Source organism: Nipponia nippon, unplaced genomic scaffold, assembly GCF_047370975.1.
Source record: "Nipponia nippon isolate SJK-2023a ecotype South Korea unplaced genomic scaffold, ASM4737097v1 scaffold_5, whole genome shotgun sequence".
In the NCBI taxonomy this organism is placed as follows: domain Eukaryota; kingdom Metazoa; phylum Chordata; class Aves; order Pelecaniformes; family Threskiornithidae; genus Nipponia; species Nipponia nippon.
In genome coordinates, this window is record NW_028262369.1 from 32,594,731 (window position 1) to 32,617,095 (window position 22,365).

General features: G+C 52.3%; 1 protein-coding gene across 8 annotated transcripts in view; it reads right to left on the bottom strand.

Moving 5' to 3' along the window:
- ST3GAL3 (ST3 beta-galactoside alpha-2,3-sialyltransferase 3) overlaps nt 1-22,365 on the bottom strand; it is a 203,813-nt gene that overhangs the window by 180,859 nt on the left and 589 nt on the right. For 4 of the 8 annotated variants that reach the window (XM_087733945.1, XM_087733943.1, XM_087733944.1 and 1 more), the window contains exons 1-2: nt 7,636-7,729; nt 6,684-6,828 (exon numbers count right to left, since the gene is read on the bottom strand). In XM_087733945.1, coding sequence (XP_087590071.1) covers nt 6,684-6,798 — 115 coding nt within the window. In that variant the 5' untranslated portion in view covers nt 6,799-6,828; nt 7,636-7,729. Of the gene's footprint in view, nt 1-6,683; nt 6,829-6,903; nt 6,920-7,107; nt 7,230-7,635; nt 7,730-11,990; nt 13,743-22,365 lie in introns of those variants that run through there. The other 4 variants (XM_087733939.1, XM_087733940.1, XM_087733942.1 and 1 more) reach the window with 4 other exon arrangements.

Below are 22,365 nucleotides of genomic sequence, written 5' to 3' on the forward strand. Positions count from 1 at the left end.
AGTAACGTTGGGTATTTCACTAAATATGCACTAACAGGTCAGACAAAGATGAAGCACTTTCATTCTCCTGTTTCTTTGGCCTAACTTGTGAAGCGCTGCCTTCTAAAAGACAGAAGCAATTGTGAAATTTTTGTATTTTGTTTTTAACTCTTTCATAGACCTTAAAAGTTCTGGTTCATATTCGCTGACTAGACTGTCTGTTCTGTCCTGGTGGCAGACAGGCAGCTGCCCCCGGTGGAAAGGGCAGGCGGTTCTGTGCAGTTGCATCGAACAGCCAGAGCAAGAGGAATCAGGAACGCACCCATCTGTCTCCAGCCAAGCAAAAAGTAGCTGGCACAATTCCAGCCATGGAAGATACCACCACAACTGAATGTCCTGAGTTGCAGGAGTTTAAGTTTAGCCAGGCTCCTTATTCTGGCAGGTTAACAGAGAGCACAAAGTCACTCAAACAGCGGTAACAATTTCTGGGCACTAACTCCATTTTTCCGTGTTCTGCACAGAGAAGAGAATCATCCAGCGTAGTTAGTACACTAAAGTTTTCAGTTTCAAGCTGAACGCAAGTGGAACGTTTCAGCCCAACAGGAGAATTCTTAGAGAAGTTAAGCTACTTTACCAGACAACAGTTGTTTTAACTCGTATTTTCACATCTTGGTTTCTAATATTTGCTGCTGCCTCAATAACATTACTTCCTATTTGGAACAGTTGTTTCAAAAAGCATCATTGTGATCCTCAAATCCCTAAAGCATCTGAAAAGTAGCAAAGAGATTCCTTAAATCTGTAGCTGGATCCATGTTATGTGAACTTTCTAAACATTTGTTCTCAATTTTGGTGCAGTAAGTACAGCACTACAGAACAGCTGAGCACATGAAACAAACCTTGAAGTTACTAATGACTCAAACATTAGTGAGTTCACAATAATCTGTCTCAATGCTGTTCCCAGTCTCTTCCTGCAAAGCAAAAAAGCAACGGCTACAGGAAATGTACACTGCTGCATAATACTCTCCAAAACAGTTTTTTAAAAAAGCTAATGCCCACAAGGTTCAAGTGTCTCAGGCTCTTCAGCCTAGGGAGTGGCAGCAACAGCAATAAAGTTTTCCCTAAAGAACACACACCCCTAAGGCTAAGGCCATAGACAGATACAGAGCAATGGAAATGCTTACTATTTCCTTGAATTTGCTTGCCACCTCTCACAACAGGGGCATGAGTGCTTTGTAATTCTACAGTAAAAAAGGATATGCTCCCTCATCCACCCAACCATAAATTCAGGCAGCTCAGCTCAAACCACTTTCATCAGAGATTTATGTTCCCAATGCCAAGCTGAGCTGGCCCAGAGGTTTTTGGCGTTTTTTTGGTTTTTTGTTTTTTTGTTTTTTGTTTTTTTTTTTTTTAATAGGAACACTCCTGCATTTCCTTCTTCTGGCAAAGAAAAGTAGGACAGTAACTCCAGAGAGGAGGGTTTGAACACGAAACTATTACATACATCTCTCCACAAAGGGGACAAGTTTGTCTCCATGGCCTAGTTGCTCACACACCGACTAAATGTCTTTTCATTTGTTTTTCATTAAACAATGGAAGGAAGTCAGATGTCAGTGTATGCAAGATCCACTCCCTTAATGTAGAACAAATGACACCCCCAGTAACTCAAGATACAACAGTTGTACCCACACTACATACCATCACACATACCATGAGGCTTTAGCCACATGAGAAGGAGCATGCACGTTCCAAACCCTTGTAAAAAGATCCATTTCTTCAGTACATTTTTATTCCCTAATACAACAATTGACAAAAATACCATTTCACTTTAAAAGAGAGAAATCAGTATTTATATTAAAGATAAAGGTTTGATTGCTTTTGATTAATTTAGCCTTTTCTGCTGCAAGACTGGTTTCCATGGAAATGCAAGCAGACTAAAAACCTGCAACCAGAACTAAGTCAGTTTTGCCTGTTTATGTCTCCTCAGTTCCCATGGAAACAGACATTTAAAAAAAAAAAAAAAAAGGATAAGGGTCCTGAAATACCTTCAGAAAATCTCTTCCCAGAGCTTTATCTCTTTGGCTGCCTTTCCAGAATTAGAGTGGAAAATAACACGGAGCAACAGATGACAAAGTAGTGACTTGATTTCTTTATGGAGACATCAACAAAACATACCTGGAGATGTTTCAAAAGCCACTTTCAAACTGACAAGCTCAAAATCTGTAGCTACAAATTGTATTAACTTAAGTTTTGGCAAAAGTACCTGAAGTACAGTATATATTGCTTTAAATTAATTCAATGCTAATGTAGATAGAAATACAATACAGAATAGGAAAATAGCATCATACTGTCCTTGTCCCAAGTATATTTCAATACTGGGGGGCGGGGGGGGGGATAGGGGGCAAGCTGCCTTAGGGGAACGAGTCCAATATTTCCATAGCCAGGACATTTTTTAATGGAATCATTCCCTCCTTACAACACATTCATTTTTAAGTTGCAAAATCAGCTATACACATACCAGGTTAAGTAACAAACATCAATATTAAATTTTAACATGACTACATTCTGTCCTTCAGTTATGGGTAAAAATGCATTCCTCCAAGCTGATAAAGCAAATCTAAGAGGCACCGTCAGCAAGACTCCTTCTCCCATCGTACTTTTCAAAGATAATGGGGCAGCTTCCCCTGTGCTGTCTTCTTCACACTCGTACAGGTAACATCTTCCTTCCTCCTCAGAGCCAAAAGCATCAGGGAAGGTAGAAGGGATAGGAGAGGGAGTTGTTAGCAAAGAGGCTGCAGTGCATGTCTCAAACCTTCAAAACCTGCTCCTATCACTACCACTACTACATAAGAATTCCCTGACAACTCTGTCCAGAAACACAATGAACAGAGTTATGATTATCTGCTGCTGCAAGGTCCTTCTAGAACGTACAGGACAGCTAAACCTGATACCAAACTTCTTATTTCCTTGTTTGTCTCCCACATCACATTGTCAGTTCTACGTGCTTAGCACACCTCTGTGCAACTCAACACTCTCAATCAGAGGGCTGCAGCATCTGTCATTATTGCCTGTCTGGGAAGAACGTGCAAGGACGGTATACGTCTCTTACCACTGTTGTCAGAGACTGAAGCTGCATTACAGAAATCAGGAAAGAAAAAAGAAAAAGGAAAGCTTACCTCTGTCCTAAACACTGCTCATATACTCCCAATGATCACCAGAACTCAAAAGCCCTCCTGCATTCACACTGTTACACACCACTTTTTTGTACTTTGCTACTGTTCTGAGAACTAACAATATATTGCCACCGACATGAAAGAAGGCTCGGGGATCGTAGCCAGCCATGATACTCACTAAAAGGATGAGAGAGGGGTAGCAGTCACTGGAGGTTTGTCTTGAATGCAAGAAGCAGTTGAACTTAATTCAACCTTAATTAGTTCACATTAGCTGAATTCAATCTATTCTTGTCACAGGAAAGATAAGCCTTAGAGAATTAATTCTTTCCTATTCTCCTTTGTATTTTGGCAAGGTGCAGAGTCACACAGTAAGGAGAACAATCTCTCAGAACTCACTAAGGCATCACTCATGGAGGACAGATTTAATGTTAAAAGGAGATGCTAAGAGAAACACTGATGTGTATCTTTCAGTCTATTCAGAAGTTTAGCCTCCTTTCTTGGAGGTGTCAGAAGTACAAATAAACACATTACTTTAACTATTAATTTACTTTAGCAGCTAAATATACAAACATCGAAGTCTCAGTGTGACTAGATTCCTTACAGAGTTACCATTCAAATTTATCCATAACAACAACATACACAGGCATTTTCTAAAACATTAAGTGAACAAAACACACAAGCAGCAAGTAAGCAGATCAAGTGTTTTTCACCATACTCTATGGTAAATTTGTTTGTGTCCAATATTAAATACAGGTGTCAAGTTTACTAAAACCAGTCTCTGAAGAGATTGCAAGGGTGTCGGATATCAGGATCAGCTCAGTTTCATGCCCTCTCTAACACAAAAAACAGAACAGAGAAAAGATGAATGTGACTACTGAAGCTAGGGAGTCACTATTACACAAAATAAAGACACTGGTCACAAGAAAAGAGAAAATAATTTAATAAGAAGATAACTTGCACATAAAATCAATAATCTTAGATTATTAATCACCCCAAAATTAACACATCTAACTTAGTTTTGCCTTTGGGGACATCAGCATTATCATATTAATCTTAAGGAAATTTGCAAGGTCACACACTGAATTGTAATTCAGGAAATAAAACCACAAACAGCTATCAAGCACCACCTGTCTTGTGCACTGAACTAAGCCAGGCTCCCCTTCAGAAAACAGAAAGTATAATTATACATTGTATCGTATTACACAGGCTCAAGGAAGCCTAATCATGGTTAAATGAGCAACTTGAATTCTGTCATTTGTTAACTTGCAAACGCTTATTTATAGAAGCTTAACATTAACTCTTCATATCAAGTTTGCCAGTACAGGCTTTCAAATTTGTATTTTAAATCTGCATAATCATGTAAAATTACATGCATAATCATGTAAAATTAAATGATAAATAAAACATTTTTTGATGTATACAAAACTCTGAAGATCAACTGAAAACTGGTATGACCTTAACTGTTTTCAAAAGTAATCACAGAAAATTTTGCCCTCGTACACTAGACTGCTGTTTACACTAATATTTCAAGGAGCTTCATCTGATATTCAAGACACAATCCATAAAAGTGTCTAGAAGAAAAGGAAAAATGGTACAGCCCGTATCAATTGTGACAACTGATAAAGATCAATAAGCTAAATCTTCAAACTAGCATCATTGCTTTGTACACGTTGAAGAAACTTAATGCAAGCACTGCAATTTCCAAGAATAAATGAAGAACACATTTTACACACAAGATTAGAAAAAAGGAGACACATCCCTAATAAAAATTCTGTGACATCACCTCACGGTGCTCGTGTCAGAACATCCTGGGTACCCGAAAGCAGCCAGTACGCTCAACAGAAATCACTCTAACTAGGCTGCAACTTAAAGTCATCTTCCCGCGTAAAAGCGTTCCACTTACAGAAATCCACAACGTTTGCATATAGATTTGCAGCATCGCATCACAAGGCACAGTTACCACAAAACTCCCCGGGGACTGACGTGGCATAAAGTAACAAATGGCACACAAAACCAAAGACACAAAATCCAAAGAAGCGAAACCTGAGGAAATTTAGAACCCCCCCCAGCACCTTGGTATATGGCACATGAACACAAAGCTTCTCCTCCACATTTAACAAAGTTCACATACAAGTTGTGGCCTGAAGGGTTTTTTTGCAGGCCTTGGGAAGTCCCAACACAATTTCTGGTGCTATGAAGGAAGTAAAGGATGGTAGGTGGTATAATTTCGTAACAGGTCATCATGTGGTAGCAGTTACGGCAAAACTGTTCTTTTAACTACATTCTGTACTTATTTTCACGCAGGAAGGATTTTCTATACCTCGTCGACTTAAGTGCTAGTTTTCAGAAGGTCACAATCAAGATTTTTGAGTCCCTCTCTGAAGCACAAACCTGAAGAAACAATCCCTGCTCAGAAAGACACTACGCATCTCCTTTTACAAATTCAGTTTTCCAAGACACCTTAGCAGTCCTCCTGTCAAAATCACTGCATCAGTGCAAATGTCGCATCCAAGTCATCATATGTCATCATGCAAAACTTCTCAGAGCATGCAACAACAGATACGGAGCATGTAGAGGTAGAAAAATATTAAGTTTAATACGCATTGCTGTAGAAACCTCCAGCAGCATGCACAGAAACACAATAGCAAAGATGGAATCTGATCGATGGCTTTTTGTGGGACAGAGAAACAATCCTACTGGATCAGTGTTTCTCAGCCGCTGATCCAGGGAGCAACGGTTGGCTGTGAGACATCTGAAACAGTCCATGGAACAGCTGCAAAGAAGGCTGGCTTGTGTTTTGGGTGGGAGGGGGAGAGGAGGGAATTGTTGTCTTGTTTTGACATTTTCAATAAACAGTTCTCATGTGCAAGCAAGAAAGCAATCAACACAACCAAAAATAAGATGGGTAACTGAGCAATCAAACCTCAGTCTAATTTATATCTCATTGCAACTAAAACCTCCTATGGCATGACCGCACAGTACAATCCTCAGATTGTATTCAGTGAGGTCAGATGTCTCTTTGGGCTTAAAAAGGTCAAGACATATCATTTTAAATGACAGATAGTTAGCAGATAATAACACGGAAGATAAACGGAAGATGAGGATTTCTGAAGGACAAAGTAAGATGATGAGGTAACCAGCATATATGATCATAGAAAGAAATCAAAATCTGCCAGAGAAAAAACCCTTGTCTTAGGTATTTTTAAATGTACAGAAAAATTCATGGAACAAAAGCTCACAAACTCTTTATTTTGACAATTAGGGATCATAAACTAATATTCTAAGAACTGAAGTCTCTAATACTAGCTTTATAGAGCATGAACCTGCTTTTGTACCCAGTAATAAAAGTAAAGCCATAAAGAGCATTAGGTAATCACAAATTCAACCCCTTAAGTATACTAAAAGCTCCAGCATTTGATTGGGCTTAATCACATCCCTCTAATACTACTAAATCAGAACCACCTCAGTACTATTGCAACTATTTAACAGACATTTTAGGGAACCCAGAAGCAGTTACACGGTGCTCATACTTACTTGAATCCTCCCATCTGAGAAGGTGCAACTTCCAAGCAGAATAGTACAGAAATCCCAGTACCAGAAAGAGGCAGAGGGCTAGCAGCAGGTTACGCATAAACACCAACAGTCCCATCTTCACATTAAATCTGCTCTTCTACATGACCTGAGAAAGAAAAACAGGTTGAGGTTGGAGCCACCTTCTCCCACAGTCATCCTTCCAAAACATGCAATCCCATACCCACAATAACACACAGATCCAAAACCGTGCTTTCCACAAGGTAAAACACACCAATTACCCAAACCGCATCAGTGAAATATGAACTACCACCCTAAGTAATTGCCCTTTTTTTTCTTGTCACAAGGGTAAATGCCGTTCCGGAGAGACAGGAGGGCACTGCAACGCTATGACAGGGCAGCAACCCAACTCCTTCTTTGCACTTACGCCCCAGCCCACTTCAGATAATCAGTCCCAGAACCGCCACAGCCGAGGAGGCCTGGCGAGCACCGCCGTCCTCCCCGGCCCGGGGAAGCCCAAGAAAGCGAACCCACAGCGCCCGGGGGGGGGGTCCCAGGGACAGCGGGGCCCGCAGGAGACCCCCCGCCGGCCGGGGGCGGCGCAGGTCCCTGCCGGAGGCCGGCGGGAGCCCCGGGCACGCCGCGGTGAGCAGACGCGCTGCCCTGAAGGCGGGGACGGCGCCGGGGGAGCGGGACCCGCCCGGCCGGAGCAGGACGGCAGCTCGCCGCCGGCTGACAGCTGCCAACGGCCGGCTGGGAGCTGAATTCGAACGGGCACCGCCACGCCACCGCCGGGCTGGCGGCAGGGCACGGGCCAGGCACCCCGCCGCCTGCCCCCGCCTCGCCGGGCTCCGCTCCCCTCTCCCTGCCCCGCCGGGCCCCGCTCGTCGAAACGGCGGCGGCCGCTGGGACCGGCCCTGCCCGATCCCCGCCCGCCCCTTCCGCCCCTCCTCACCCGGCCGCCGCCGGCCCTGGGCGCTCGGCCGCCGGCTGCGGCCCCCGGGCGCGGGGCTGCGGGCGCCGCCATGCCGGGCGCGGCGCAGCGGGACCGGCCGCCGCCGCCGCCGCCGCCGCGACGCTGAGGGGCACAGCGGCCGCCAATGGGGCGCCGGGGCGGGTCGCCGCCCCGCCAACCCGCCCGCATAACGGCCGCCGCCGGCCAATGGGGCGGCGCGGGGGGCTGCGCCCGCAGCCTATCGCGGGAGGCGCCCGCAGCCAATGGCGAGCGGGCGGGCGGCAGGGGGTCGTCGCCGGAGGGGCGCTGCGGCAGGGCGGCGGCGCGCATGCGCGGAGCCCCTCGTCGCCCCCGCTCTCCCGCAGATCAGTGCACGGCGCTGCTCCGCGCCGCTGCGCTCCGTGCTGCTCCCCCTCGCCTGTCACTGCGCCCCTTTGATCCCCCCTTCCACCACCGCACCACGCTGCCCTCTTCCATCCCTGCCCTCTTCCACCACTGCCCTGCACCCCCCCGCCACGCTTCCAGTGGCTGCACAGCACTGCTGCGCACTGCCGCGGTCACTGCCTGGCGTTGCTCCTCCTTCAAATCGCTGCACCGCTTCCAAGTCGCTCAGTGGCACCTCCAAAGCACTCCACTACGCCATTCCTTCCTCCAGGCATGGCACTGGAGGACCTTCTCCAGGCACTGCACTGCCTGTTAAGCTCCACATCATCTCATTGCTCCAGTCACTGCACTGCACTGCACTGCGCCTTCCTCCAGCCGAGACACCTCCAAATCTTGCGGTCACTGCAGCCACGACACCGTACCACACCTCCCTCTGATCCAGCTGCTGCATTCCCTAGCCTCTAGTCACTGCATCGCAGTGCACTGTACCTCCCTTCAATTACTGCACTGCCCAACCTCCAAACGCTGCTCAGAACAGCCTCGAACCACTGCACTGCTGTGCCCAGTCTAACCTACAGCCACCGCACAGAGCAGCCCAACCCTGCCTTGCTTCCAGTCACCGCACCACACTGCACCTAGCCATGCCGCACAGTCCAGTTTAGCACCCAGTCACTGGCCCGGGTCACCGCCTTCACACTGTCCTCCAACTTCTGCAGATCCTCACACCACTGCACGCCCAAGGAGGTCCTGCCCAGCCACTGCACGGCACTGCACTGCCTCCCTGGGCTTCCCAGAGTTGCACAGCCTCCACCACTGGACCACACCAAGCTGCAAGGACCACACTAGGCTGCACAGACCACACCAGCTGCCCTCCCACAGCACAGCGTGGCTCACACCCCACAGCCAGTGCCGCACAGCCAGTGCCACACAGCTGGCGCTGCTTCCACACAGCGGAAGTGTTACGTTACGATCTCCACCTTCTTACTGCATGGCTGCCTCCTGAGCACTGCAGCAGCAGGGCCAGGCCATACCTCACCCTTACCATGGCATCGCCCTCCTCGCCGCTGGCCCTGCAACCTTGCTGGGTATCCCTAATGCTCGTCAGGCACAGGGCAAGTGAGAAACACAAGTATAAGGCAGCACAGGGAGGGAATGATAAAGAGTTAGGGAAATTATTAGGCATAGTGGGGGAAAAGTCATCTGAAAGGAAAGAGACTGTAAAGAATAAACCTGCATCTTCAGGACAGTGAAGCAGCCCAGTGATTTCCTGTTTCCACCCTCCATGAATCACTGATTCAAGAAAAACAAAAAAAACCACGTGAGTTTAAGGGAAATTAAGTAGGAGCGTGTCCAGCGTGGTGGCGGCTCCCACTGCAGGCGAGCCCAGGTGCGGATGCCAACCAGCAGGTACTGCCTTGGACGGCGCAGGGCCGGCTGAGCACTGCCCGAGCCCACTCCCTGGTGCTCAGCGAGAGGCAGAATCCACACAGGTCGCAGGGAGAGCTGGCAGGGGCTCATGCAGCCCCACTTTCAGAGCCAGAAACCCCGACTTTGTGTTCAGCATGAGTGAAGTCAGTGCGAGCTGGCTGCCTGGCACCCACACAGCCGGGCTCGCAGATCCACCACGCTCCTCTGCGGAGACACGAGAGAGACACGTGTTGTGCTGGCATCCAGTTGGGATTTTTTTATTCCAATGACAACTTCTAGACACAGTGCAGGAGCTGAACAGACTTGTGCCAACACCCAGGTATATCACTGGCACCAATACCCCACCGAGGAGGTGCACGGAGAGGGGCCACAACTGCATCCATGCAGCCCTGTCCATCTGCAGGTTTCCTCCCCAGTATTGGCCCCCAGTTCCCCAGGGCTGACCCACTCAGGACGCTGGTCGCTCTCACTCAGCCGAGGCAGCTCCCTTCCCTCCAGCTTCACGATGAGCTGGCGGCTGGGCTGAGCAGCCTCCTCCACTGGCCCCAGGTCAGCCACCAGGCTCCTTTCCTCCAATAACCCCATCGACTCCTGCACTGCATCGCGTCTGGCCGGAGCCCAGCTTTGCTTTACAAACGCTTGCTTTATGCCTGCTCCTCTCTTCTCCCCTTCATCCCTCTGGCTGTGTAAGCCGGGTCTCTTCTCCCTGCATCAACATCCCCCGTGCCTCGGCGACATGGAGCTGCCTGTGATGCCTGCCGCCGCTGCACCACATCTGCTCTGACCGTCCTCAAACCTCACCTAAACCACCCGACTCTACCGGTTGCACGCTCAGAGTTTAAACCCCTGCGGTCCACAGGCACAGCAGGTGATCTGATTTTGATGATGAGATAAGTGGGGACCTACAGCATGAAGCCAGATAGCGACAACGCTGGGGCTTGCTCCTGAGCCCGCATTTGTCACTCAGGAAACTCTACCCCCTGTTATCAGGTGTCAGCGTGCTGGAAAGAGCCCAGAATGAAGTCACGCTTCTTGCCAGGCTGGAAAAAACTCGGGCGGCAAGTGCCGTGCATCTATGGAAATCAGGTACCAGCTCCCAGCAGCTGTCTAACGGCCACGAGATGAATTAAGGCGATGATTAGTGGAGTGATTTGGTTCGAGTAGCAGGGCTTTAGTCTGAACGCGTTCCTACTTAGCTTACACGTTTCGTTCGCAGGCAGATGTCAAGCTGGATGTTGCTAGGAGATCGACAGCAGGGGAATAATTAAGTCTGATTAAATCCTATCATATTGCCATGCCGCCTTCCAGAATGCTCTGGAGCTTTTCAAAGCCAAACTGACCAAACGAAAGGGCAAGAGCTGCAGCACATCCTGCTCAACAAAACCCACTTGCCGTTGACCTGCTGAGCCCATAGCTGCCCATGTGTCTGCAGAGCATTTCTCACAGCAATGCTAGCCACAAGCGGGGAAAAAAAAAGGCTCTGGCAGAGGGCATGGCTGGTGGCTGCGTTAGCAGGTAATGCAGAACAGTTGGGATCAGTCACTGCCTGGAGCAGGCAGTGAGGGGTCCTACACCCCATGTCCCTGCATCAACCCTGGGTGCTGTTTGGGGTACTCACATTGGACTAGGCATAACCCAGTGCCCTCGGCACATATAGCACACCTGGGTCAATGCTGCGCAAGGGGCCAGGTGCCGGTTCAGCCACTCACGTGCCCAGCGGGGCTTAGGGACGTGGGGGTGACCATCAGCAAAGCTTCCTCTTTCCCTTCCTCTGGAAGGAGCCCGGCTGGGGCATGCCAAAATTGCTCTGCCAACGCACTTCACGCATGGTGCTGAGCGCCACAGGGCGTTCCCGCTGAAATGATGCCTGCTTGCTTTTTTCTTTCATGGTGGCTGAGCCATGCATTATACAGGGTGACACGTAAAGGTAAATAACAGCTACAGGTTCTTTGCCCATCAGTAAATAAAGTTATGCTGTAACTATCTGCATCGGTTGCCAAACACACACGCATGTCAGCCTCTGGGCTCCCTCCGTAGCGAGACTGCTAATCTCATATTGACTCTGCCCTATAAAAATTCTCATTCGAATACTCATACTGTAATCCTTCCCCCTAAATTACATGTCATCAAATCAGACCTGATACTAATTAACGTAGTATTTTATTATTAATTAAATACCACTAAATACCACAGCAAAGATCTCTTTCCAGTAAAGGCTAGATAGAGATTACTTCTGCTGATGCACAGACTTGGGGAATGCAATCCGGGCTTTAACACATTCATATTTTTGTCTTTATCTCTCTGGCCAAACTTGTTTCATCTCACACACTCATTACATATTATTGTTAAACACAGGCTCTGAGCTCTGAGGGTGATCAGTCTGTGGACTGCACTTTACATTTCTGGTGCTCTGGCTACTCTAAGAACAGAAATGCTGAACAGGATTGTCAGCAGTCCCACACAAAACAAGCTACAACAAGCTGAACTTGGCTGAAAAATTCTACCGTGTCCAGATGTTCTCAACAGCAAAGAGCCACACTTACCGCTATGGGTGCAGGTAAACACCTGGAGCCTGCCCGAACGGCTCCCTGCGTGCGCTGCCTGACCGGACCACGTTTCCCAGGGTCTTCCTCAGCTGAAATGATCCAATGGTCCTGCCTGACACTCGGCTGTACGAGTGCGAGCAGCCGGCCAGCACGCCACTCGGCAGTGCATCTCCTTGCATTAATTCCAATATGCTATGTTTGGTTCAAGCATGTTTTCCAAGAAAGGAGGTAGGCTTGATTTGAAGACAAGCATTGGAGACTCCCACCTCTCTGGATCTGCTTCAGGAGTCCCTCACCCTCACGTTCGTAAGAGCATCCCACATCCCTGTGTCTGGCTTCAGCTTGCAGACATACCATTTTGTTCTGCCTTCTGCTTGATTAAAGAGCCTTTCAGAGCCTGGCATTTTCTTTTTGTGACACTACACATATGCTGCAAGCAAACCCCCTCTCATCCATCTTTCTGATAAGCTAAATATACTGAGTTGCTTAATTCTCTTACTGCCAGGCTTTTCCTCCCACCCTCAAGCCATTTTTTGCATTTCTGCTCTACACAGCCTCTCTGATTTTCCTGAATCCTTTTCAAGATGTAGAATCCCACAATGAGCCTCCCTAATGCTTTGACACAGGGATTAAATCTGCCTTTTCCCATTCTCTGTCTCAAAGGGCTGCATTGGTCCTTTCTGCCGTAACATCAGACTGAGCATTCAGGCAGGATTGTCCTGAATCTTTGCCAGACCCGCCACTGGCAGGTCAGAGCAGCCTGGGCTGGCCAGCGTGCGTCTCAGCTGCACATCCAGGGCCCTGATCCGTGGAGCTGGCTGGCGGGGGACACCTCCACTCCCACACAACTCCCTCGTCCACTCGGGATCATGGATGTCATGGCTGCCTCTCCAGCAGCGTCCCAGGGCAGTCTGCAAAGGTGGGCTTGCACCTGCAGCAAGCACAATGCAGGTGCCATGCCTGCAGGTCCATGGGGGGCCGAGAGACTGTCTGCAGGTGGGGTCCGGTGGGATTTCCCCCCAGCCGGTGGTTGTTTTACCTGGGCAGCCAGCACCTCCTCTTCCCAGCACACTGCTGCAGGTGCACGTCGCCTGTCCAGGGCCAGACGCAGACCCCATCGCAGGGGAGAGGGGTGCCGCGTTTGGGGGGGCTTAGGGAGCTGAGCCTGGCAGGCGGGCACAAGGGTTGCTGAGCCCCGGCGAGCTCTCCAGGAGCAGGCGGCCTGGCTCTCAGTAGGTTACTGCGCTGTGAAGTAGAGGAGAGCACAGGACTAAGTGGTGCCTGCTGGCATCCAGGCTAGTTTGAGTGTGATGTTGGGGAAATATTTCGCAATGCCTCTTAACATTTTACCCAACCTGCTCTCAGTGACAGCAGTCACTGAGGAATCTGGTGCACTGCCTGGTTACTGGGCTGCACGCCGTGAAAATAGACTCTCAAAAATAATGAACTGGCTGGAATTTCCATCTTTAATTATGGCCCTTAAAGAAACCAGTTCAAATAGTCTTTGTATATTTGCCATTCAAAGGGTTTTCTTTCTCCCCAGCAGTCCCCTCAGTGAAGCCTACCTGAGACCTGGGGGTGAAATGGGGAATCTTTCCCAGCCCACGCGCCACCGTCAGCCATCACCGTGCGCTTCCTCGCGCCGGTGCTGCGGGAACCTGGAAGGAGCCCAGCTCCGTCTGCGCCCACGCTGCCTCTCCGGAGCCAGGAGCACACAACAGCATTGCTGCCCTTGAGTTTCTGAGATAACTGTGGAATAAATCTGAATTTCAGAGACGGTTAGAGCTGTGATGGCCATGAGCCCCGATGGGCTCATCCTGAGCCCTCCAGCCAGGTATTGCCCTGTCCCCTTTCCTGCCATAAAAATAGCTGAAAGAGGCAGGCAGGGCAGGCAGGCACCATCCAGCTGCTGCCTCCTCTCAAACGGGAACAGCAGGAGTGACCCCATCTCACGTGCTGTCGCGGAGGGGAGGGAATTTGGCACAACAGTGGCACAAGGAGAGGCTGCAGCTCCCCAAACCAACCACGTCCATGCCACAGGCCCAGGTAATTTGCAAACAATATTTTGATAACATAATCATGGGCTTTCCTAAACACACATGTTAATTTTTAACAAATGCTCGGCTGGCAGGAGGCCAGCGTAGTTCAAAGAGCCAAAGCAATGGGCAGAGGAATGGCAGAGAGACCCAGGCTGCTGCAGAGGGGGTGAAAGTACAGCTAAGGGCATCCCGAGCGCTGTGTTACACAGCACGGACCGTGCAGGGAAACTCCTCGGGCAAAAGGAAAGGTCTGGCTGGTGAGAGCAGGAGCATCTATAGAGCAGACTTTGCCTTCTCCACTGCCATCAACAATGACATAGGATTTTAATTAAAAGTATGTATTATAAAGAATTAATAAGGCTCACAATAGATTACCAACTACATGCATTAACAGCTATGTTTTGAGGTCTGTCAGTGAGCCAAGCCTTAATGGGGAGACAACAACAGGGAGCATACCTAGACCCCCAGCGACTGTTTCCTGGTCCAGTGCCATTTAATAGTTTTTAAAATCAACTGTCTAGATGACTGGATGAAGGCTTACATTTCTGGCTGATAAAATACTGAACAGTCTGCTTGCTGCTATAGCGTGAGCTGAACACCTGATAAAATGATCACAACCCACAGCACAGTCAGGGGCTGCAAAGGAAAGTTATTGGGAGTGGAGAGGACAGGCTGTACCGCAGGGTGGAGGATCTCCTGGAAAGCAAAGGGGGCAGAATTGAGGGAAAAAAGCTGAAAAAGAGAGCTGTCCCCACACACGACTGCTGCTATGAACCTGCATCACAGCGCCTTGGCTCCGAGAGCCGTGAGCCAGAGACGCACAGTGGGGATTTCCAAGCAGACGCACGGCAGTGCTCATGCCTCTACAGCTCTGGCAACGCCAACTTGATGTCTGGTCCAGCTCTCCAAACTTCAAAATGGACACAGAAATCGTGAGGAGCAGCAACACCACCTCGAAAAAGGAGCTAAGGCTTGGAAATGCAGCAAATAAGGCTGTGCGAGATGTGAGGAGAGCGGGCTACTCCACTGGCTGAGGAGAAGGTCTCCTCGCTGCCGGGGAGAATGGAGCACTGCTATGGGCAGCACGGCAGCCCAGCAGAGGGAAGCGCAGGGTCCAAAGGTGAGGAGTTGAAGATGGAAAAACTCAAGCTTGAAATTAACTACATTTCTTTGCAGCACGGTTGCTGAAGGCTGCAGGAGCAGCCATCCCCACCATGCAGCAGCTTGCAAATAAGATTAGATGGTCTTGGCTTTTAATTTAATTCTTTGATATCTGTGGCTCAGGCATGAAGAAGGGCTGCTGCGTGGTTGTCCTTGCTCATTCACCCTGATCCGTACACATCCTTGGGTTCACCCCTCCTGATCTCCTGTCCAAACAGCTCCAGCTGCAAAGCAGCTCCAGTGTGCCAGAGAAGGCAGTGGGGAGGGTACAGAGGGCTCAGCCTGAGGACAGTCATCTTCACCTGCTCTTCCAGCTCATGCACATGTTTTTCCAAAACGAGGCATGACAGCCTGACCTGGCTCTGTGGCATTACACCGCTCTCAAGCACAGGCAGGCTGCCTGCCTGCCTGCCTGCCTGCCTGCAGCAGCGCTCATTGCCAGCCCTTCATCCAGGGAATGCCACGTTTGCAGCCTGGAGCTTTGGTACTTAATTAATTGCACTGGAGCAAGCAAGCCCATGTGCGCCTTCAGCACCTTCCATTGTGATGGAGCCCCATGGCCATGGGCTCCTCTTTTCAGTTGTCTCAACCTGAACCCCATCTTATCTCCACTGCTCCTTGATGCCTGGTGAACTGAAGCCTCTGAACCCAAGTAGTGCACCAGCGATCTCCATGCAACACAGCTCTGTTGCTTATACTGGTCTCTCCCACAGATGCCCAAGAAAGCTGGTGCTAAAACCCACAGCATAAGCGCAGTAGCCCACAGCTCTGGTGGTTCAGTCCCTACTTCGGATTTACAAACCTGCCCCATTTGCGTCGCTCTGATCTTTTCCTCGTGTGCCCTGAGGAAACGGCTGCGAGCCAGTGTCGGTCCCAGGTGAGCTGCACTCCCGCAGCAGCTGAGTTGTGCCCTGGTTGAAATTTCATGAAATTTTAGACGTGAACCATGGCCATGTGCCCCTTTTTTTTGCCAGGCTGGGGCAGAACTGATAGCATGGGTATGAGCGCATTTCTTTGGAATAAGTCTTTTCATAACACCTTTGCTGGCCCCATTTCTTGCATGATTTGTTACAAAAAGCATCGATTTTGCAACACAGTCTGTGCAGGTTGTACCGCGGGATGGTTGGCTATGCTGCCATAGTAAGCAGCTCCCAGGGCATGGCTTGTCTGCATTGCCACAGGCTGCAGCCCCTGTGTGGGTGGGTGCCCCTTCTCGAAACCCTCTGCAATGCACTGAGGGACATCAAAACCTCCCAAGGTGCATGGCCGCGTGCCCAGAGCGAATACGCTCTTTGCAGCATCCCACTGCCTGCTCACCCAAGATAGGAGCAAGCATGATGCTCGGGAAAGGGACCAAGGAGATGGGAGGTAGCAAGGGCAGAGGGCGAGGAAAGGCAGTGGGAGGAAAGGGAAAGCGCCAGACAACTCGATGACCTTGCACAAATACTGCCAGTCCCTGGAAAGGTGGTGGGAGGAGGTGCTAGAGCTGGCGGTGCAGGTACGTCACCCATGGGTACAAGAGCAGCTGCCTGGCATGGGGTGCTGGGCTGGCAGGGGCCCAGCTGAGGCAGCCCCGCCACGTCCTGGTGCCCGCCCTGCTCCTGGGTGCTGATGCTCATCTGCTCCCTCTTGGGAAAGGGAAGGAAGGAGAGGAGCCACCCAGCAGAGAGTGGGCCGTAGGGCAGAGCAGGGACGGTGTGCGGGTGTAGGGGCTGGGTGCAGTGACCCCTGGACTGCAGGATGTGGCCAAGGTTTTGTGCTGCCAGGCACGAGCACGCTATGTTCTGGAGATTCAGCATTTGTGGCAACCTGTGTGTTCTTGCAGCCAGTTTGCATAACGAGGAGTTAGCGCAAGCAGGGGGAAGTGACTCTGGGTGCTGTGTTTGCTGGCAGGACGTGGGGTAACAGCAGCCATGAGGAGGCACCTGCCAGCCACAGGCAGGGGACACAGACAGAGGGGCTGCAGCACGGCAAACCTCTCCAGGTACATCACCAGCACTCACACAATGCCACAGTGGCAGGTATGAGTGAGAACAGGACTAGGGGAACACTGGATTGTCTTTTAGCGGGAGGGGTCCTAAACAGCATGTGTGCAGAGCTGCCAGCCACGGAGGACTCTGCCCCTGTCCCAGCAGCCATGGGGGAACAGCCAGGCCAGCAGGTCCCTTATTTCCCACACACCGCAGCTCAGAGGCAGCTGCAGCCCACCCAACCCAGCCACAAGAAGGCAGAGACAGAGCTCAGCCTCTCCAGCAAAGCTTCCCCACCGAGGGACCAACTCCCTGTGCCACAGCGGAGGGAATATGAACTTTCTGCAGCCATCACCTGAACCACTGCTACGCTGGGGGAAGCTGGCAGGTCCACAGGGCCAGGCAGAGGTGGCTGCTCAGGGCTGGAGCTTTCCAGGGCTCAGCACCCAGTCGAGGGAGGTTTGCACCTACAGCAAGACTGGTCCTTCCAACACAGGGAGGCGGGGAGCTAACCACAGCTAGTTGTCGGTACCAATGACATCCTCCCTGACAGACCAGTTCCTGGTGGATGGGGTAGATTAGCACTGCTGATTTATGCAGCCACCCAGAGAGGTCCTGTGTTCAGAGTCCAGCACCTACAACTCATCTGGGTGGGCGCATGAGCCCTGGTGTAAAGCTGGGCAGAGCAGCCTGCCCCAGCCCAGCTCCCCTCTGACCCACCCATAGACCCTGACACTGCTGGGAGCGTTGGGCTCTTCCTACCTCTGCCAGCACCCAGGACGCAGCCATGGCTTGGCGTTGTCACCACCCAGCAGTGATGTGTCACTGTGTGTGCCCAGAGCATCAGGCACCCACTTCATGCCAGGCATCCCCAGCAGTGCTGGGGGACCAGCTGCAGACAAGCCTGGCCAAGGGGGCAGCCTCCTGCCCCAGACCTCCTGTCCTCCAGCATTCACCCCAGAGTCATCTCTGACTCACCACTCTTTCTGCTCCGCCAGCTGCGTCCCCATCCAGGGCTCTGCCTAAAAGGGGAGTTTTTGATCCCTTCCTCCGTAATGCTTTCCTGAGCCTTGGGCTCCACAGAAAAGAAAAGCTCCTCAGCTGAAGGGACTCCCCATTTCTGTGACAGCAAGTGACCACGTACAAGCATGTCACTGCCTATGCTTCAGTCCCATGGCATCATCTGCTCAGATACCTCCCTCCTTTTCCTTCACAAGCTGGGACACAGCCTCAAGCTCAAGAGCCAGTGAGATCTGGGAGATTCATTCTCTCAAGAGCAGTGAAGCTGTGTGAGTCCAGAGAGAGAAGGCTGGAGGTATCCTGCACCAGCAGCTGGTCCCAGCAAGCCCACAGCACACAGGCAGTGCTGCCCTTCCTGGGGGGCTGCTTGTGGCTCCAGCCCCTGCCACACCGCGGCCCTGAGCGGCCTTGCCGGAGGCCCACGCTCTTCCCATCACACCAGGCAGCTGTGGCTAGGAGAGGCATCTCGTGGGCCGGATGCGGAGCGAGCCTGTCATCTCTCCCTCATCGGCACGGCCAGGCCTAAAAATATCCTGGGAGTGGGCCAGTGGTGGTGCTACAGTCTCCGTTATGCGGATGGAAATGGCTGGTCCCTGCCAGAGGGCCTGGGGCAGCGCCAGCTGCTCCGCCCTGCACCAGCACAGGGTATTGGGATCCTGTGCTGTGCCTCGGTAATCCCCGTAGCGGAGGCATGACAGGGACAGTGCTTAGCGCAGAGCATCCTGGCCAGGTGCGGCATCATGGCTGGGGCTGTCCCAGCCAGGGGAGACAGGAAGCTCCACAGGGATCGTCCCTCCTGGGTGCACAGGACTGAGCAGGGCGGAGAAGAGAGGAACAGGGGGTTTCACAGCCTGCCTCCATGAACCCCTAACAATGATGAAACTGCCCAGACACCCTGTGACAAGTCAAAAGTGCACCCCATCAGCCAAACTGACGGCACTGTGGGTGCAAATGCAACGGGGCAGGGAACTGGAGGGCAAGTCGGGGCAGCAGCAGCAGGAGGAAGGCAGGCTCAGCCCTCAGGCCACGGGAAAAGCCGGAGTAGCAGAAGAGCATGGCTGAGTTTGCAGCCCGTCCAAGAAGAGGGCTGGCCTTGCGCCCTGCAACACGCAGGCAAAGGGCAAAGCTGTCAGCTCCTCCCCTCCTATCCCTGCATGTCCTAAATCCACAGGGCCTGACAGCAAGCAGGGCTGCTGATGCTGAGCCTCAGGCAATCATTCACCCGATAAACCTGACCGAGTGGCAAAAGGAGCAGAGACGCTGCTGGAGGAGCCAGGAGGGACGTGCCAGCTCTTGTAGGAATGGCTTACAGGATAAGAGCACAAATCCAGCCCCAAGCAGAGACTCTGGCTCTGATACAGACTCATGGCCAGCAGGCAGAGCCTGTGCTTTGCCCTGGAGATGCTAGCAGGTCAGGACAGGAGGGAGGGCTGCTTTGGGAAGGCAAGCACAGCCCCGTCAGAGCTGCCCAACACGTGGGGGTAGGTTCACCGATCCATCCCCAGGCTGGTCCCCTACCACCCCAGCATTCCCAGGAGAGCTGCCACTGAGGAGCCCATGGTTGGAGCAGAACACACCGTGGCAGGGTAAACACCAGTCCTGCAGCACTGCCTTTGCAACAAGCAAGAGACCAGGATCCAGCCCTACGCGTGGACTAGGAGCCCAGGATCACGCAGGGGCTGACAAGCTCCCAGCTGAGCTGCCCTTGCACCCCAATCCCACCAGCAGCCATGTCATCCCTCTGTAGCCATCTCCTCTTTCTCACTCCTGAGCTGGTCAGCAAAATACCTGTCCACCTTCCTCCCAAACCAACAGCACATGGGGCACAAGATCTTAGTGCTCAGCATCCCACAGCTGTCTGGAGTGCATGAGCCGCTACTCACTTGCCTCCAGGATGCATTTCACATGCTTTCAGCCACTAGACCTGAAGCACCCTCTGCATTCACTGCTGCAGTGTTGCCGTGCTGTGCTGGGGTGCATGGAGCACATCAGCACCCATGGGGGCCCCCTGCCAGCTTGCAAGCGGCTGCAGGGGCCGTGGAAGCAGAGGGCTCAGGGAAGCCCTGCCCTGTGCTGCAGCACCCCTCCTGCCAGCACGCAGACACATCTCCACCAAGCTCCTCTGGCCTCCAGGATACCAGCTCAAGGGCCCATTGCAGCCAACACCACCATCACCACTGCTGGCCAGGTGCTGGGGGACCCACACATGCACCCAGCCCAGCCCACGGGCAGCGTGACTGCTCCCTGCCCTAAGCCACGAGCCCCGCTCCCTCCATCCGGACATTCCCTGGTGCTGTGCTGTCCAAGAGGAACCGCCTGCTGCTCCAGCCCGCAGCCAACCCACACTGATTTCATCCCAGCCCAGCTGGTGGCCCCAGGACGTCACAAGCATCCTGACCCCAAACCAAAAGTGCCACCCACTCACCCCCACCCCATGCTGTGCTTTCGTCACGGCCCAGGGCCAGCAGGACAACCCCCCCAGCACAACCAAACCTCTCCTGGGCTGGTGACCCAGGACCAAGGCCACATGCCTGGGTGGCATCTCCCAGAGGGACACGCTCCAGGCACAGACCTGTCTCACTGCTCCCCACACCAGGACCCCTGGCAGCTCCCAGAGCCATCCCCAGGGAGCAGAGCCCTGAGCAATCTCACCTGCTTCTTCTAGGGCCCCGGGACAGGTTGCGCTGGGAGAGGGGTGAGACCGAAACACCTCTGGGGCACCAGGCAGGGCCCAGCCATAGCCAGGCATCCGTTTGCTGGGAAGAGGAAAGTCTCCCCCCCGCAGGTACCAGGCACCTCCCCAAAAAGGCTGCACAAGGGCTCTTCTGTCCAGCAGCTCCTGGAGGAAGGATCGAGGTGCTCCAGCTTGCCTGGAGAAGGGGTGGGGATCTGCTGTGGGAGGCAAGGACAGCCCAGCCCGCGGGGACTGCCCCCACGGCCTGGCCCTGCACCTCTCACTGGGAACCATCTCTGCGGCCTCAGCTTGGCCAGTGCATGACCGGAGGCTGCTTGTTTGCACAGCTGGGCAAGGGACTGATCCAGGTCCCCCAGGGCTGCCCCCACAAACTGACGGAGCTGGAGAACACAGGCAGGCAGGAGGGACCTTGGGCAGCTGCCTCAGGCAGCGCAGTCCAGGGCAGCAGTGCAGGAGCCAGGCTCCGGGGGGAAAGACACCAAAGCGATGCCCCACGCAGGCAAGAGCCCAGGCTGGAAAAGGCAGGGCAGTGGGGCGGGACACACCTCACTACACTGGGACCCCTTAAGTACAGCTTCTCTGGAGAAGCCCTGGGCTCAGCTGGAAAAGGCGAGGAACGAGAAGCCCTTCCTCGGGCTGGCCCATCAGGTGCTGACGTGCCTGGCTCCCAGCCCAGCAGCTCGGAGCCACGCAGCTCCCATGAACGCCGTCTTTCTTCTCCCTGCCGCACAGCCCTTGGCAGCCCCTCAGCCACTCCGCCTGCAGAGGGAGAAGAGCCAAGGTCTGTTTTTCTGTCCCTTTCCCCTTGCCAGGCTCTGCACAGCGCTGAGGGCCCAAGTTGGGGCCTCCCTGCTGGGGACAGCATTGCAGACCCCTGATTTCACGGGGATCCAAGAGGAGCCTTCACCTCCAACCACTGAGAAAGAGCAGGGCTGGCTCCAGTCCCACAGCAAGGATGGCCAAGGGTCCAAGTAGGACACCCCATGTTACCTCCCTGCATGCAAGGGAGAAAGGCAGAATAAGAGCATTAACTCCCCTGCCAGTCCCCATGGACACCAGCTGTTAAATGGTGTTTGGAAACATCTATCCAGCTGGAAATGGGAAAGCCAGAGAGGACTCAGGACAGACGCTTCTCTGGATGCCAACACAACTGCTCCCTTCATCCTGCCCTGGCTCTGCTGGGCCTGGACAAGCAAAAGCTGCGTCCCTGCTGTGGAGCCAAGCAGCTCAGGCAGCTATCCACCGCAGGCAATCGCAGCTCCAACGAGACAGACTGCTAAACCCTTCAGTGTAGTTGCTCCTCATCACCAATTTCCTTGCTCTAAGCAGAACGGTCCTGTATCTCCAGCAGCAGCATATCAGCACCATGCACCATACCCATTTTCCACAGAACTGGCTGCAAGTCAATAGCTCCTCTGCATGTACAACCTGCAGCTGGTCAGCACCCACCCCCCACACTAAAGGCACCCATATCCTGCACCCACGAT